Consider the following 18081-nt stretch of genomic DNA (forward strand, 5'->3'; position numbering starts at 1 on the left):
TATACCCGCCGCTCCTCGAACACAAATATTTCCCTGCTCAACCTCAAACAGAACCGCAAACAATCCCCGGTCCATTCCTGCCTCTGGAGCATTCTTCGTTGGGCGCATAACACCCAAGCTGACAACACATCCCACGGCTCATCCTAGCCAAAGGTGCTGTTGCGAGCTCGTTGGCTTCTAGTAGAAAGAGGTGGTCATGCAATACGTGCGATCAATATCTGGATCGGTCTCCAAGACTTGGAACTCAATCAACCCCGCGACCCTAAGTGGTGCTATCGACGTCATTGTTGTTGAGCAAGCAGATGGTATGAGCTTAGACGCCGAGATAACCAATCTCTGGCTAACGGCCAATATAGGATCACTGGCATGCTCCCCTTTCCATGTCCGCTTCGGCAAGTTCTCGTTGTTGCGACCCTCAGAGAAGAAGGTACGGAGATATGTGGCTTGTTGGGAACGCCATCTGACAGTATCCTAGGTCGAGTTCAAGGTGAACGATGTTAAGCAAAACTATTCCATGAAGCTAGGCGAAGGCGGGGAAGCCTTCTTCGTCTTCCAGACCTCGGCCAGCATACCCGAAGCACTTCAGACATCACCATTAGTTTCCCCAGCAGCTAGTCCGGAGTCGAAGCCGGTTGAGCCACCACCTAGTCGTGAACTCCCCGAACCTGACCCTTTAGACTTGGCCGCAGACAACGAAGGACCGCATCCAAGAGGAAGGCAGCCGAATTCAGTTCCCCCGATGGATAGAAGTTCAGGAAGCGAGATCGGTAATACAGTTGGGATATAAATAAGTGAGCATAAGCTAATGCTCTTAGTAGGCACATCACTAAAAGCAAGCGCTTCTAGTGATACACATACTAGAGCGAAGTCTGGCGATTGGGCTGGACTATCGGTACCAACGACCATGGGGCGTTCAAACACTGACGAAGTCCTCCCATCAACGAAAGCTGCATTATCCTGGTCATTTGATGTAAAGGAAGATGGTCTAGTGCAGCAGGCACCAAAAGGTACCGCGACAGCCTGGAACAAATCCGACCGCTCTACCAGTCCACCACCGGTCTCCCCTAGCGAAGCCTTGACACGAGCAATCAGCCTGTCGAAGAAGTTATGGGTTTCTAATATACCTACACAAGTGACGGACAGCGGCGATCTGATGTTGGACATGACGGGCTATAAGAGTAGCGAGGAGGAGTCGCTTCGCGCGGAGGTCATCGCGAGAAAGATATTGTCTGAAGAACTAGAAGGAAACTACGACATTGGTGCCCTGATCGGAGCAGATGAGAAAGGGAACTTATGGATATACAGCAGCGAAGAAGCAAAGGAGGCGGCTAGTCGACGGGTGGCTCTTAACACACTGAACGAAGATGCTCTGAGGCCAACGGATGCCATCTCGGACCCGGGATACCATAGTGATGATGGCCAAAGCGACTCCGCATCTGACTATGTACCGCCTCACTCACGCCGAGACTCAGACAGTGCTGTAGGGCTTTCCACGCCACCCAAAACTCCAGATTCCAGTGCCGGTGACCCGAATCGCAACTATGCAAAGACTCTCCGATTGACAAGCGACCAACTCAAAGCTTTAGACCTCAAGCCTGGCGCAAATTCTATGAGCTTCAGCGTCAACCGTGCTACTTGTACTGCCTACATGTTCTACTGGAAGCACGACGTTCCCATCGTGATCTCGGATATTGATGGCACAATCACCAAGTCCGATGCGCTCGGTCATGTACTCAATTTTATGGGCCGCGATTGGACACATCTAGGTGTTGCAAAGCTTTACACTGATATCATAGCGAACGGTTACAACATCTTCTACCTAACTTCTCGTTCAGTGGGGCAGGCAGACACAACACGTGCCTATCTAAATGGTGTTGTACAAGACGGTTACCGTCTGCCCAAAGGCCCAGTGATCATGAGCCCGGATCGCACAATCGCAGCTCTCCGCCGAGAAATATATCTTCGGAAACCTGAAGTTTTCAAGATGGCGTGTCTGCGGGACATTATGAATTTATTCGGCAAGCCACCAGGACGGACACCCTTCTACGCGGGTTTCGGCAACAGATTGACAGATGCGCTCAGCTATCGCTCTGTAAATATTCCGTCAACCAGAATCTTCACAATCAACTCGAATGCGGAGGTCAGCTTAGATTTACTTAGCCTGAATAAATACAAGACCGGCTATGCGAGCATGCGAGAAATTGTGGATCATTTCTTCCCGCCTGTAGGCTTGCTAGTGCAGAACGGAGGTGAAGAGTTCACCGATTTCAATTACTGGCGGGACAGGCCTCTAGACCTGGATGAGTTTTCAGACAGCGAGAGTGAGGGTGGAGATGACATAGAAGGAAGCATAAGGAGTGAGGATGAAGGCACCGAGGGCATTGATGAGGACGAAGTCGGCGAAGATCTCGAAGCCAGCTATTTCTCGCGCGAGTCTATCGACGAGACTGGAGGGTTAGGCGATTCGGTCATTGAGAGCGTAGAAGGAGATGATCTAGAGGAGTCTACATACCTGGATGCAGATGGTGACGCCGCAGATGAAGATGACGAAGAGCTCGAGGATGAAGAAGATGAAGTGAACGAAGAGGACGAAGAAGGTATCACTCCAACAGAAGAGACGGAAGATACTCTAGAAGCAGCGTCGGAGCGCCTTGAGGCGTTGGGTCTAGCAGCGGAGACCACGCCAACACCGGAACAGAACAGTGATCGGATAGCGAATCTGCAGGAATTAGGTCTTGCACTCAACTCTATGCCTACGAACCATAAGCAAGTCACACAAGAGGCTGTTATGCAGAAAGCTTGAAACTTAGATTTCAACAAGGATAGGAATGTTAACTATATATGGCGTCGTGACAGTGACGCAGCCTCTATGGAGCTTACTAAAAGCTGATCAATGTTCTTTCATTTACGTTTCTCGGCTGTATCATAGACAGGCATGGCGTTGTGGAATACCTGGGGTTTGGGAGCATTGGCAACGGCGTTATCAGTGCACAATTTTCCATACAGTTAGCGATGAAGAGGTTGGCTTTCAGCAGCCAATATGTCTAGAGAAGACACGACATCGTTAGAAGATACCGCAATGATATATAGAGCCATTTAATCGAGAAAGATAACGTTACTTATTTACTAGCATTATCTGTGGAAGGCGAAATAAATCCCTTGCGTCAGCCTAGTTTTTTCGCTGAACTGCGTGAGTCAAACCTTCGTCTACTTCCCAGCCCAACACTCCGCGAAAAGGTTTAGTAGGAATTGTCCAGGATGGCAAACTCAAAGTAGAAATTCCTAAAATAAGGACAGTTCAGTGGCGAAACAACTGACGGGCATGTAGGTACGAATATGTCCGCAATTTCGAGCAGCTAGACGTCTTACTGCCCAACACCTGGATCGTAGTCAGAATTGATGGAAGAGGATTCCACAAGTGCGATATTTCTTCACGCTTTCTGTGCTTCTTAACTTTTACATTGTCTTCACTACTCAGTCCTTTTTTAAACCATGCTTTCTCTATTCACTGGTTTTCTGCTTGCATAAATTCTTTCAAGAATACTAGAAATTTTTCTCGAGGAAAATCTTCGCTCATCCGCTTTATGTCGCAGGTTAACCGCTAAATATAGCTTCGAAAAGCCAAATGACCGCCGTGCGCTAGATCTGATGAATGCTGCGGCTGCGGGGGTCATGAAAGAGTTGCCAGATTTAGTCATGGGGTATGGAATCAGCGATGAGTTTAGGTGCGTAAGACAATTTTAATTATCTACGACACGAATTTATGAGGGACAAGCCGAACATGCATTTGAGCTTAACTAGAGAGTGTGGAAAGGTTGAGAAACGCAGGGGAGACAGAACTTAAAAGCATTCAAGCTAATATACGACAGTTTCGTCTTTCACAAAGATTGCACACTTTTCGAGCGGCGAGCAAGGTACCGTATATTTCCCCCTTCCTTACCTAAATCCATCCAAAGCAAATCCCCTCTTTGTCTTGCCGAGGATATACTCCCAGTTCTCAAACCCCTGTGATTGCTTTGCTCTCCTGCTGAATTAGTATACAGCAAACTCACAACTACTATCGTCTCAACTTTCACGTCCCACTACGTCTTTCTGTGGCCAACATATTTTCCCTCTACACCTCTCACGCCACCACTGCCGAGCTTCGATGGTCGCTCAGTACTGTACCCGAGCGTAATAAACCTAAGGGACTATTTGAGTTGGCGGCAAGTCGATTGTATGTGACATAGACCCCCTCATTTCATGTGCTCTTCATCTTCCTCGATACCCAGCAAGCTAACCAAACCATAGGCCACATCAACAACCTCTATAACACGACTTTTTGGGCACTGATCCAGCAGGGCGGGCTTGACGCCAAAGCCGCTGAGAAAGAACTCACAGGCACCCTGTCCGGTCACAAAAACGAGATTCTCTTCTCGCGGTTCAAAATCAATTACAACAATGAGCCGGAAATGTTCAAGAAGGGAAGTGTACTTTTCAGGGATGTAAGTTCGGCATGAAAATTCCAGCCACTTAGTCCTATTCATTTACAGCAACTATTTCCGATCGACTGTCGCCTTCTAACGCTTGACCAGTTCGAAATCCCACCTTCCGCGGAAACCGCCTCTCCTGATCCCACCTTGGCCCCTGTTCCATCTCACTCCGCTACATCCCCCGACACTACAGCACCCGCACCACTTTCCAAAACCGCAGCGGAAAAGGATCGTAAGCGCCGTCTCAGGGCCCGCATAGCAATCGCACACATCGATATCATCCGCGACGATTTCTGGGACCAGCGGCCGTGGATCTTGAGTGGGAAAGCACCTTCAACCACCCGTTCCATATAATGAAGGGTTCTAATAGGGCCGATTGTTCTAGTAGCCGCAGACATGAGGTTTCAACTGGGAAACGTTGAACGTGATATTTTATTCTCTAGGACAACCGACTCATCCAATGAAACCAAAATGTTCTGCTTTCTTTCAGCATACCTCTACTCCCACTTCACCAGCAAATGGAGAACTGGGTATAGTACCGAGTAACAATAATTCATAGCTGGGGCTGAGAAAGCCATCCCAGCTTGTCCCTCCATGATCCCACAGCCTTAATTCTAACCATCACTTCCAGCGGCAATCTTTGCCTTCCTGCTAGCGTGTGCCTCAAGGGAGTGGATACCCTTTTCGGCGTTTATGATCGTCTTTGAGTTTGAGAATGGCTTGGGTGTTGCCTGTCGTGTGGATGACGGAGCCGAGTGTATTGGTTTCAAGCTTTGTAATGACATTGCTAAATTCCTGCGCCTTGTCCTCTACCTTTTTCTTCGCGTTTTCTCTGCTTTTTCTCTGCTTTTTTCTCCACTCGCCGTGCGAGATAAGCTTCGATTGTCATGCCCTTCTCCACAGCTCTGCTAGCGTATTGTTGCCTTTGCTCGTTGGTGAGGTGTTTTTGCTTGACGACTAGCTCTTTCTGCTTCCTCCTTACGTCTGAGGGCTGCTTCTCCGTCGATTCGGAACCGGAAACCTTTTTGAGCCTCTTCCCAGTTATGCCAGACTCGAGCTTAATCTCATCAGAATTCCTTTCAGAACGCTGCGCATTGATCGCATCTTCTCTAACCCTACACTGATCTGAATGCGTATCAACCGGTCTAGGCTGATTTTCTGACTTCTCGGGTTTCCGTGTTTTCCTGCCTTCACGCCGATCCCGCTTCTGCCGCTCTTTCTCTTCTTGGCGCTTTTCTTTGGCCGTCTTACGTTTAGCACCGTCTGCCTTACGCTCGGCGTTACCTTCCTCTCCTTGTTTTTCGTGCTGCACTTCTCGCGGAGCGCTCTTAAGATTGGCGAGTGTGCCGCTAGCTTGCGGTTCGGCACGAAGACGAACTTTTAGTTCGCGCTTTTTGACACGCGTTGCTTTTTCATGCTCGCATTTGGCGGTTTTGCAGGACAGCTTTTCGGCCGGCGTTTTTGAACCCGCCATGGCGCGGGACTGGAATTGACGTTAGACTCAGCCCAAATTCAGCACCACAAAAGAATTGAGCTAGACAAACCTGGTTTCTTAAACCACCCTGAATCATCATCATCCTGTCAGCATGCATAGCACCAAAAGAGCCAACCACCTCCTCACTCTCCTTCGCCTCACCATTTGCCTCACCCAGGCTATTTACCTGTGGTTGTGGCATTGAAGGATGTAGTAGGATTGGGCTCAACTCTTCCTGCCGCGCAGCTTTCTTGATGAGCTTGGATGCCTTCCGGTTGAGCTCCCGCGCCCTCTTCTTCTCGATTTCAGTAGTCAGATCAGGTGTTTCGTTTGCAAGAGCCTTCTCTCGCTTCGCCTCTGCCTTTTGTTTCCTTTCCTCTTGCTTCCCTTCCTTCCTTTGCTTGCGTGCGTCGTCGTCAGCTTGCTCGCCTGACCGTCGCTTGCGCTTTTTCGACGCAACGGCGTCGGATGAACACGCCATGTCTTCTGCAGAGTCTGTGGTAGAGGTAGGAGGCGTAACATCTCCAGAGGTATGAGGTGTGCTAGTTCCAGAAGTGAGGTTTGAAGCCGCAGTGCTCTCCGCCGCCGAGTTCTCCTCGGTGCTCGAAATCGTCCCCTGCAACCCCTCGCCCTTGACGAAAAACCCGTACAGCCCCCCCCGATTGATCCCTGTTTCCCTCACTTGCCCAAGCGTCGTCTACACTCGAATCGTCAGCCAAATCTGTCTACCGCCAGCCCTCCGCTTCCTCGTCCGAATTGTGGGTGATAGCAATTGGGCCATGGAATCCTGACGAACCTTTGTGCCGCTCCCTAATTCCTTCAAGCTCTCATCAAATGCCCGCATCCACCACTGGTCACTAATATCGTGCGCAGGCTTCCTCTTCCCCACACCGAGCACATCCTGCTTATTGGATATCAGCAGCGGCTTGACGATGCCGCGGCCGTGGTTATCGAGGGAGTGTCCGGAGCCACGCCAGCCATGCCCCTTCAAAATTGTAGCCGCATCCATACAATTTGCTTGGGCCAGCACGAATGGCTGCGGGAAATGGGAGGGTTGTTAGGTGTGTTCGCAGCTGAGGATTCGAAATTTCGGCGGGTCGAAATCTTGGCGCGGGAATTGGGGTGACTTTTAGCCGGGGCGGTGTTCCAGGTTTTCGGGTTCAGCCTTGTTTCTTGTCCGGTCACATCGGGAGCTTGTCTGTGGTTTACCTTGGGAGAAGCCCAAGCTACCATCGTTCCGCAGCAATTGGAACCTATCACACAGGATCCTAAGTTCTTAGGGAGAACTCTTAGATGTAGTGTCTGTAGATGCACCACAACGCGGTGTAAAGATAAGGGCTCGTTCGGTTGCGAAATTTCAGATCGGATCAGAACTGAAAGTCCAGCAGGGAAGGACGCGTTCCTTCCTAATTTGGTACGCGTTTGTGGCTTTGTAAAATCACGGGCGTGTGCAATCTGGAGGCTTCAGATTGAGTTGATTTCTGAATCTAGAGTTTTAAGCTCCAATTTAAGTTGCCAACTTTTTTAGTAACTTTTAGCGTGGTTAGAGGAACATCAAAAACTTATGGCTGAAGTCAAGTTGAATTGGAATTCAAAGAATCAGGTTGGAGCTTCAGATCAACTCTATTCTGAAGCCCTCATTCTGATCTGAACTTGCAACCGAACGACCCCAAAGTCAAGACAGCCGCTTCTATGTATTCAAGCCTGACAAAGACAAGTTTCATTGAATATTCCCTTTTGATGCTGAAACTCAATATCAGGCATTCAGGAGCTGGGGTGTAATGCGGTCATCAACCCTTCCAATTATGCATCGAAGCTGGAGGGCTGGTCTATTTTATCTTGAATTTGGTTTCGCTGCTAGCCTATCTCAAAGATCGGTGGGAGACGATTTCAACAACAGAAGATGCAACTGAAAGCACACGCTCAATCACTCAGCAGTATGGATACCGTTGGATCCCCTCAATGTCGATTTCACTTAATCAATCAATCCCTGGACACTATTGACCAAAAAGAAATTGGGTTTATGTTATGAAACTGAACCAGGCAACGGTATTGTTGGAATAACAATAAATTCCTGATAATGCTAAAGAAAAAAAGAATAATCAATGTTTCCAATCCTCCCTCAAATATCCCGCTTGTACTTGCTACAAGCGTGTAAAAATCGCGTCTGCTATCCTACAAAAGATTTCGTCCTTTATCTACACAAGTAGAAAGTCTTCTCATTCATCATGTCAGCGTTAACGTGACATTCTGTTCAATACTTTACGCCCAATTTCAACCCTACCCTACATGTTCTTGCGAAGATAAAAGATGCAAGCGCAAAGACATAACAGAGTTCTGTCCAAACCACAATAACCCAGAACCTGCCTCCAGTCGTCCGAAGCAAGGCACCAGCAATGGGAATGCCAGTCAGGGTACCGAAGCTAACAATGGTATAGCAAGTTGCATAATACCTCCCGTACTGATGTGTATCGCAAAGCTGACCAACACATACTGGTGTGAGTGAGATATTAGAGCCTGATGCAAAACCGAATATGAGTGTGTAAGTGATTGTGAGGGCTTTGATCGTGATGACCGAGGAAGGCGAGGTAGGTTCAAGGATTGAGGCAGGGAGCCAGAGTGTGACAGTAGTTGCTGTACACAGCACGAGCGTAGCTATCATGCTATTAAATCTTCCAAGCTTGTCGGCGATATAACCGGGAGCCCATCTTCCGATGCATGAACCGACGTTCATGATCGCGACGAGTTGGTAGGAGAAGGTGGCGTCGATCGCACCAGTCGCCATCGCGAAAGATGTCAAATAGGTGATGGGGATGAACAAGCCCCATTCCATGAAGAACACGCCTGCGGTCGAGAATGCAAAGCTCTTGTCGCGGAAAATACGAAAATCGGGCATCACCGACTGACCAGGCCTCGGAGGAAGCCGTGAACGAATGAGGAATTGTGCAACAACGCATAAGAAGATAAAGATAAATCCGAGAATACGTGTTGACCAAGCAAATCCAAGACGCGGGAATAGGCGCTGCAGCATCAATGGAAAGATGACACCACCAACTGAACCACCAGTTGCGGCAAGCCCAGTTGCGTTGCCTCGTTTCGCAAGGAAAAAGTGCCCGATTGCGGAGACGGCGGGGGTGAAGATGAAAGACGTGCCAAGCCCGCCTAGGACTCCAAATACGAGCACGAATTGATAATATTCTATAGTGAAGTGTTAGCGGGTGTGCGTTTGAGTATTTGAATCAAATGAAGCTAAGGGTAGAAGTAACTTACGCGTACAGAATCCCAATAGAAACATGGAAGCACACAGTAAGATACTTCCCACAAGTATCAACAATTTTGGTCCTTTAGCATCAAAGATTGGTCCGATCTGGACACCACAGAAGAAGGATAGGAAAACGTAGATGCTAAAAATCCATCCAATCGTGCTTTCATCGTAATCCTTGAGCTGGTGTGTGCTAAGGTAGGCTTGGAAAACCCCAATGGTGTTCCTTTACGCATATTAGTAGCTATTAGTGCCGGAGGTATAATGTGAAGACGTACATCATGCCGAACGCAGCCAGCATGCCACTGAAGGAGCCTAGCACCACAAGCCATCCTGTCAACCCCCCTTCGGGGTAGGTCTCTTCATCACTGAGGGGATTAGACTCCGAGTCTGCTGGAGCCGATGTATGTTCTTTAACTGGCCCTAAGGTTGACGGCAAGCCATCCTCAATATCTTTGGGTGTGGGGCATTCTTTCTCAGCAAGGGCTTGCTCTAAGGGATAAATGGGTGGAATTGTGTAATCCTCAGCAGGCGGTATGGTTACGTCTGAGAAGTGAGGCTCAATTACTTGTCCTGGCGTGCTGCCATGGTAGTTGTGGCTCATTAGCTGTGTAAAAGTGGAGAAGTGAAAGTGTAATAATATTCTTTATTTTGCATGGTAGTTGTGGCTCATTAGCTGTGTAAAAGTGGAGAAGTGAAAGTGTAATAATATTCTTTATTTTGCATGGTAGTTGTGGCTCATTAGCTGTGTAAAAGTGGAGAAGTGAAAGTGTAATAATATTCTTTATTTTGTAGGTTCTGCGTCTGCTCTGCCCACGCCAATCTCCTTGCGTGCCCGTCTGTTTCCTACTTCAATTATCCCATAGGTATGTTAAGAAGAAAGAGAACGGGAAAAAAGGTGGTGATGGCGGGGTTCAAATATGACCCACGATGGTCCGTATAAAATTTCCTTATTTGGTTTAACAAGGTTTTTACGTCACGTCGATGCGAAAGAAGTTGTGCCGAAGTGCCGCTATCGGCCAACACCGACAACAATGACTCTAAAAATGGTGTCCACCGCTCCTCCTGAAAATAAAACAGATTCCAGAAGATGCGGTCTGACGAAGTTTCGAAGAATTGTCCGAAGGGCCGAGGGGGCTAGAAAAGCTTTTCTAAGTCTTGGGTAGGTAGTTTTCTTGCCGTTACATGGAAATGGGTGGACAAATTGCCACTACTAATTCCCCCACTTTGGTCGTTCGAATGTCTCTCTAAAAACTTTATGGGACTAGTGTATTCGATGTGGGTACTCGCAGGATATTCCAGGAAAATCCTGTAAGTTTACTAGTCCCTCACTGAAACCCCACTTTCATCGAAGCGCCGAGCAATGCCTTGTGTTCACATAGTAATCAACTATTACTGCTATCCTGCCTTTCAGTTTGCTCCCAAAATCTTGATAAGTTGTCAAATATGTCGGTATTGTCATCGCATAATGTCCTGGAGACCCGCAGATGCTGGAGGATTAGAGCGTTACCATATATGTAACCTATGAAAATATTAGCCACCTATCGCGCTCTGGTTTTACCAGGCTTCAGCACAGGCCCCATGATCATTTCGTCAAGAGACCAAGGGCCACTCGATCTTTGTAATCTTTCAACTTTGTTTGAGCCGGATGTTGTAAGAAATAATATTCTTCGCCCACTCTTATGCGCTGCCTGGAGCTTCAAGAGCCGAATTTAATTGGCTGGAGATTTCATTGGATCCGTTCCAAAAATCACCAAAGATGCTGACAACAAATATGGAGTCATTCTACCTCAAGAAAGAGGGGCTAGGATTCCTTTTCTTTTGTTTTTTATGGACGTTCGCATGAAGCTCGCTGATTGGATGGCGTGCCGAGGAACCCTGTCATTAACGGATGAGCAACACCATGTTGGAATACGGTGTCTCTCATGCTAGGTGACTGGGTGACGATAGCTGGCAGCTCCCAGTATATTTTGCATCCTAGACAGACAATGGATTTGGGAAATATTGGAAGTTACTAAAACATGGGGTCTGGATGGAAGGTAGGTTAGCCGTGGGAAAATGAACCGTCTGCAGGCTTCGTAAAATCTAGGAGCTCTATGCAATCTGGGTTTCGCCGGTCAGTAACTTCTATCGACGGCAAATACTAGCAGTGGGAAATAGATGAACTTTTACCGACGTTGATTTTTCGCATGCAGTATGATCAGCAACTTCGCGGTGTACGTTTGACCTGCGGAGCAGGCTCGATTGCCTTCTTCAACCCTCCTAGCCTAGGACTGAGAAACTCCGACACATAGCGTGACTCCATGGTGGGTATATAACTTCTTTGGGGAAACGTAGATGACAAGCACAACCGATAAGCCACGGTTACCTCAGCAAGCTCAGACCGAAGAATCAATTAGCGGACTTACGTATATCCGCAAGCGGATATCGCTAACCTTTTTTGTCAAAAAGTTGATTCTATGGTCTGAGGGACTTTTCCAACGTTTCTTAAGCGATACGACGTTGTTTGTATGTAAAAGCAGTCACCTTTTTTAATGAAATTGATCTATAGCCCCACAACAGCTATTATTTTATAAATATTATTAAATTAATCTATAGAACTAACTCTATAATTAATGAACTTTTGGGCCTTATATATAAGCCTGCTGCGACATTATAGCTAAGTCTCGCCGCGTTGTCTAAATTTGTATAGGGAGCTATATACAATCTTTAACAAAATTGTTAAAGCTACCCACGTAAGGTCTAGGGCTGCACATAGGCTTAAAATAATCGCACGAGCTAGGTCTATAAATGATTAATTTTTGGCTCTTATATATATACTTTTTGCGACGTTATATATAATGTTACAATCCCTAATAACGACTTTTTTTTTTGGCGAAAATAAGCACAGCTCCTAGGGGTTATGGGCCAATTTAGACCCAATATCTATAAAATATCGGGTCGTCTCTCTAATCGATGAACTTTTCTTAGTATTTTAAGCCGTTGTGGTTAAGTGATTCAACCGCGAGTATAGGGAAAATCGTGGATATCGTCGGAGCTGCTAAGAAACATTGGAAATGTCCCTCAGACGTGATTCCGGTGGTTTCGCACAAACGTAGTTAGTCAGGTTGCGGACCGATTAAAAATCCGCACCAACGGAATCACGTCTGAGCTTGCTGAGGTAAAAGCCACGGCTTGAATAACTGCCAAAGCGGATTAACTTAGGGCCGGCTACGACATCATTCCTGCTGTGTTTATTACCTCAGCAAGCTCAGACGTGATTCTGTTGTGGATTTTCAATCGGTCCGCAAGCTAACTAACTACGTTTGTGCGAAACCACCAGAATCACATCTGAGGGACATTTCCAAAGTTTCCTAGTAAATTCAACAATATCCGCGTTGCGGAGGTTGCGGATATTGAAATAACTCAACACCAATATTTTATAGTATATCCTAAAGTTGATCGATTTTACAATAGAACCTAGGCTTTTAGAAGTCGTCGTCTCCCCCTTCGCTCCTCCGTCGTCGTCGCTGGGGCCCCCCTGGCTATATAGCCCCTACGGACACGTCACCAGACGCCAAATACCAGACACATCACAACCTCTACTACAACCAGTCTACAGCCATTACGCTGCAGACGACCTCCGCAACCTGTCTACAGCCATCAAGTTGCAGACGACCTCCACCGCAACCTGTCTACAGCCATCAGGCTGCAGACGACCTCTACCACAACCTGTCTACAGCCATCAAGCTGCAGACGACCTCCACCATAACCTGTCTACAGCCANCAAGCTGCAGACGACCTCCACCGCAACCTGTCTACGGCCATCAGGCTGCAGACGACCTCTACCACAACCTGTCTACAGCCGTCAAGCTGCAGATGACCTCCACCATAACCTGTCTACAGCCATCAAGCTGCAGACGACCTCTATCACAACCGCAACCACTACCACCACCACTACCGCTACAATATACCATACAACACCGCACTATAGGCGTACCGCAGATGCGCAGATAGGGTAGCTACAGCAGGGGGGAGAGGGGAGGGGGGCCGGCCCGTGTTACTTTAGCACGTAAAATATAAGGTGTATAGGCGAATTGGTGTTTATACCCTATACAAGACAACCTCGTGAAAATTTTCCTATGGGAGTGGGTTTATGTAACGAGGTTCGCCCTTATAAAATACCATTAATAGCCTACTTTTGGGGAGAGTAGCTATTAATTACTAATTCCCTACCTATTTCTTTAGTAAGAAGGGGAAAATAGGTACAGAATAAAAAGTCGCTTAGGGGTAATTGGTAGCTACTTTCAAGCTAGTAAGCTATGTTGTTTCTCTTATTCTTATGTGCAAAACTATAGAAAAAAAATCTATCTTTTAGAGCGCTTTTTCTACTCTAGGAACGGCAGAATACGGCAGAAATAGATAAAAGAGCCAGGATTTCTTTAGTGCGATTTTGGTATAAACTAGACAGTAGTGAGCAAAATACCAGGACAAGACACCAATAGGCTAGGAGCTCCCCCTAGTATTTAAAACGGGCCAGAGTGTCCACTTAGCTACTAGTACATGTTAAGCTGCCTAGAAAGGATTCATGTATATAGAACTATAGCGCCATAGCCTAGAGGCTGCATGCGCAGTATTGTACGTAGTATAATACAACGGATATAAAAAAATAAAAATAAAAAAAAGGCTTTTAGAATATTTTTAGGTCTTATGATCATTTTCGTTAAAAAAAAAACCCGTTATTAGCAATTCCGCGACTATATATAACTTTATTAAACGTTAGCTAATATATATAAAACCTATATAAATCTATAATAGCTACCCTGAAGAACCTTAGGTAGTTATTGTTTGGGTAGGCCGTACAGAGGCTCCGTGTATAGAGGCTCTGCACGAAGCTCTGCACGAAGCTTTTATATAGAGCCTCCGTAGTAGAGCCGTCGTATGCAGAACCGTCGTACGCAGAGCCGTCGTGCAGAGCCTCCGTATACAGAGCTTCGCGCAGAGCCTCCGTACGAGCTAGGTCTGTAAACGAATAATATTTTAGCTCTTATACGTATACTCGTTACGATATTATAGGTAATATTGCAATCATTAATAACAAACTTTTTTTTAGCGAAAATAAGCACGGTTCTAGGGGGTTATAGGCTAATTTAGACCCAATATCTATAAAATATCGGGTCGTGTCTCTAATCGATGAACTTTTAGTAGTATTTTAAGCTGTCGTAGTTGAGCAATTCAACCGCGAATATGGGGAAAATCATAAAAATTGTTGCTCTCCTTAACAAACCTTGAGAAACAGCCTCAGACCTCCAGTCCGCGCTGAGAAAGTTAAAAGTTGGGAACACAAGCCCAGCCAAGATAGCGCGGAAGTGTTTCAGCTCTGTCCCAATTAATATATGCTTGGACTGTCCCATCTTCGGTAACAAGTGTGTTCTGCCAGTCAAAGTCTGTTGACTCATTAATTAAGTAGCTTAGTGTGTAATAAGGTACAACGTAGATAAACCTGGAGGAGCAGGAAATTTTTTCTCGGGACGTGGGTCTGTTCCAGCGCTCTTTGATGAATAAGGAAGGTATTTCAATATCATAGAGCAAAGCATATATATGCTTCTATGCTCAAAGTATGTCTTTTAATCACTTCCTTTCTTGGAATCCTTGATGCACATCTCCTTCCACTATTTCTCAAGACGATCTCGCAGCCAAGACTCCGAGGTTGAGTATGGATGAGTGATAGTATCATCCCCGTGGTCCTTTGTCTTGCAGGAAGCCACCCAAAGTTCCTGTTGTAGCATGGACCGACGGTCAGCTTCGAAATCCGCTCGCCAAGGGACATTGGAAGTCACCCTGAGAAGTGTAGCGTACCCATCTTATCGAATTCGAGATATCTGAGCTCACTTATTCCAGTAGCCAAAGTATTATGTTTTGTCTCTTGTCTTCGAGCTGAGTAGGTGTGAGGCCGTCATTGTCAAACCAAACTGCGCTAGCTTCACGACCCTCCACCGCGGTCATAATCATGAAGGGTGCTCTTAGAGCATTCCTGAAGGTTTCATCAACTTAAAGCATCTCAGGCATGCGTAAGTTGGTGTTCTCTTGGATGTATCTCATAGTGCAAGCTTGCGAGATGAGGTTAAGCGCGTCTCAGACTTGTCATTGAAAGTAGAGAATACGGTGAAACTGTGAGTCAAGCGAACCAGGTTTTCGAAGGAATTAAATGAACCTTAGGCAACCACTACAAATGAGCAAACGGGGGCTACTTGGGGAGGATAGAGATTGATGTGGATTAATGTGCGGAGAGAATGTGGAGTTGGAGGGAGGGAATTTCGACGCAGTGAGTCTAGCTTTCCAGCCTCGACAACTGAGCAGGAATGCCCTTTGAGGGTGGAACGAATATGTGAATTTTTCACTGAGCGGGGCTTACTCGTCAAGTGAAGTATTACAACTGAGATAAATGTGAGATTGGCGAAATTGAACTTTATCACGGTTGTGGACTGTTTGGTTGAAAATTCCACTTCTTCACCCAGATTGAAAAAGAACACTAGTAGTTTTATTGAGATAAACCTGAAGCTAATGAAATTTATCCAAACCACTGGTGCCTCAGCAAAACTACATCGCGCTCCACTACATCCTTTCTATAGTTCAACCAATGGACTATAGTAATTTCCCCAAGCATACTCTATTAATAATCGGATTGTGATTCAAAACCTCCCAACACTAACTCCATAAAAACTGTGCCAGTGTATGTAGAAGACATTCCAAAAGTTCATGGGCAATGGATAGATACGGTTAAATTACCAATTTTCATGCGTTTCTGATGGTTGTCGTTAACTCATTCTGATGCCGCTTGAGCGCGTTCAGCTCTCCGTTTCTGTACCCACTCCCCGAAAGGTCTCCATATAGCCTCTTTCTCAGCAGGTTTCAAAGATGCCGCCAGCCCACTTGTTGACGTAGTCACGAACACCCTCGTACCGCGCCAGACATTACCATTGTCATCCAATACCTCTTCTTCACTCTTTCCCATGTTCTCTTTCTCGTTCTGCCAGCCATAATTGAACTCAGACGGCTTCGGATTCTTGCCGTGGCGATATCTCCAGATAGCTTCCCATATGCCCTTCCCAACAATGCATACAGCCTCAGGCTTGTATTTGAGGAACTTCGCATCAAGGTTCGCTGTTCCCGCTGCCATCTCCACCTTGGAAAGCTCTGCTGCGTCTTTTGAAGGGCGATCCACAATATTTGTGTTTCCCATACAGTATAGCCGGGGAAGGTCAACGTCCTCTTCTGGTCGAAGACGCCGATCAGTCAACCCCGAAGTATGTAGGAGCTTCCAGAAGTGGTTCGAGGGGTGGGCATATGCATGGCCGGCGGTGGCGGTTTGCACACCGGGATTGGTACCAACGAATACGCAGATTAGGTTCGGCTCGAGGATATCTGTCAGTGGCTTCAGGTGGGCATATTTCGAGGGGTCAGCATATCTGCTGGACTTCCGCTTCTTCGATGAACTTCTGGATGAGGATTTCGCTGCTTCGACTTTGAACTCGACATCATCGTCATCGGTAGCCTGCGTAATTGTCCGCTTGGACACTTGCTTGACGGGTTTCACTAGAGACGCTGAATTACTCAATGTAGCCTGAACCTTAGTTGACTTATGCTGGAATTTCTGAAGTGTGCCGTTGAATGTGGGTGGAGGTAGTGTCTGGTTGTTGTCTTCGTCTGTGTCGTGTGTTTGGCTTGCAGGGGCGTTGTTGGACTTGATGCTCTCCGCCTTAGACGTACCCTTGGTCTCTACCATCCTGACCTTTCCTGATCGCGTTAGTGCCATAGCGCTGGGAATCAGAGGAAGAGATAAAGAGTGAAAAACTGGAAGGGACACTTACGGGATTTTCTCCTATATGAACCCAAGAAAGAGGGTGCAGCCTAGAGAAGTGGGGTTGTTCGGTTGCAAAATCGCCTCCATTTCATAATCTGTTCAATCCGTGCGCCTTTTAGTGTCGCCCGGTTTGTAATTAGTGGCGGCTACTACCGTGACTCATTTGAATCTGCAATTGAGTCGATGGTTCATAATGAGGCTCCATATTTGACTTCGTATAATGCGTGATTGATGTCGGTGAGCGATTCGAATGAGCCCCTCTGTCACCAGGCCTCTATCGCGACTCCCTACTTTGGTGTAGCAATGGAGCCTCCTCGGGCTTCATACGGGTTATATTTACAAGTCGTTGCTCATGGCCGTAGAGCAATTGCGTTGTCCACCTTATTCCTCGCCACATATTGGTACGCTAAGTACGAGCGCCCCCCGGAAATAAGCTCATCCCGATCACAAAGGATAAGATAATGATATCATATAAGGATTGCAAATGCGACTACAGCATCGCGACCGGGGCGTGTGGAGTCGCCATATCACAAGAAGTCGTTACTTTGGCGCATATGCGAGAGCTCGATATTAAGGCTGCGTTCGGTTGCAAAACTTCAGATCAGATCTGAACTGAAAGTCCGGCAGAAAAGGACGCGTTCCTTCCTCATTTGGTACGCGTTTGTGGCTTTATAAAAGCACGGGCATGTGCAATCTGGAGGCTCCAAATTGAAACTGAATGGGGTGGTACTCAGACCTCCAGATTAAACTGACGCCAAGACCTTCAGTTCAGAAGCCGTATACGGTAAAGTTGCCAACTTTTTAGTAACTTTTAGCGTGTTTTTTGGGCGGTCAAAGGAACATCAAAAATTTGTGGCTGAAGTTAAGTTCAACTGGAATTTAACCGAACGGTCGCCTCAGAATCAGATTGGAGCTCCAGATCAACTCTATTCTGAAGCCCTCATTTTGATCTGAACTTGTAACCGAACGCACCCTAATATGGAATGTGGAACAGGAGCTCGAGGCTACATATTGAGACGGTGCCAAGAAC

General features: G+C 46.8%; 5 protein-coding genes across 5 annotated transcripts; 2 read left to right on the plus strand and 3 right to left on the minus strand.

Annotated features, from left to right (window-relative positions):
* The first annotated feature begins 94 nt into the window (after window positions 1-94).
* Window positions 95-3122, plus strand: K441DRAFT_79383 (LNS2-domain-containing protein). The gene is made up of 4 exons (XM_067654451.1): window positions 95-305; window positions 357-427; window positions 476-767; window positions 819-3122. Exons 1-4 carry the CDS (start codon window positions 197-199, stop codon window positions 2801-2803), a joined length of 2457 nt encoding a protein of 818 aa, XP_067504821.1. The 5' UTR covers window positions 95-196; the 3' UTR covers window positions 2804-3122.
* A 204-nt stretch (window positions 3123-3326) lies between these two features.
* K441DRAFT_556946 (tRNAHis guanylyltransferase) lies at window positions 3327-4499 on the plus strand (the record flags this gene model as incomplete). Its single annotated transcript, XM_067643352.1, has 5 exons — window positions 3327-3418; window positions 3594-3725; window positions 3870-3914; window positions 4044-4216; window positions 4291-4499. Coding segments are annotated over 5 exons (651 nt in total), but the record flags the coding sequence as incomplete, so codon positions are not given.
* Window positions 4500-5259: 760 nt separating this feature from the next.
* K441DRAFT_676807 (uncharacterized protein) lies at window positions 5260-6955 on the minus strand (the record flags this gene model as incomplete). Its single annotated transcript, XM_067650997.1, has 3 exons — window positions 5260-5955; window positions 6017-6643; window positions 6743-6955. 3 exons carry the CDS (start codon window positions 6953-6955, stop codon window positions 5260-5262), a joined length of 1536 nt encoding a protein of 511 aa, XP_067504823.1.
* Window positions 6956-8200: 1245 nt separating this feature from the next.
* On the minus strand, window positions 8201-9812 carry K441DRAFT_556915 (MFS monocarboxylate transporter-like protein; the record flags this gene model as incomplete). Its single annotated transcript, XM_067643351.1, has 3 exons — window positions 8201-9144; window positions 9217-9434; window positions 9487-9812. 3 exons carry the CDS (start codon window positions 9810-9812, stop codon window positions 8201-8203), a joined length of 1488 nt encoding a protein of 495 aa, XP_067504824.1.
* A 5877-nt stretch (window positions 9813-15689) lies between these two features.
* On the minus strand, window positions 15690-16984 carry K441DRAFT_658741 (DNA glycosylase). Its single transcript, XM_067648409.1, has one exon. The coding sequence runs from the start codon at window positions 16971-16973 to the stop codon at window positions 16011-16013; it is 963 nt and encodes a 320-aa protein (XP_067504825.1). The 5' UTR covers window positions 16974-16984; the 3' UTR covers window positions 15690-16010.
* Window positions 16985-18081: the final 1097 nt, after the last annotated feature.

The sequence above is a fragment of the Cenococcum geophilum genome (genome assembly GCF_001692895.1).
Source record: "Cenococcum geophilum 1.58 unplaced genomic scaffold K441scaffold_17, whole genome shotgun sequence".
Taxonomy (NCBI): domain Eukaryota; kingdom Fungi; phylum Ascomycota; class Dothideomycetes; order Gloniales; family Gloniaceae; genus Cenococcum; species Cenococcum geophilum.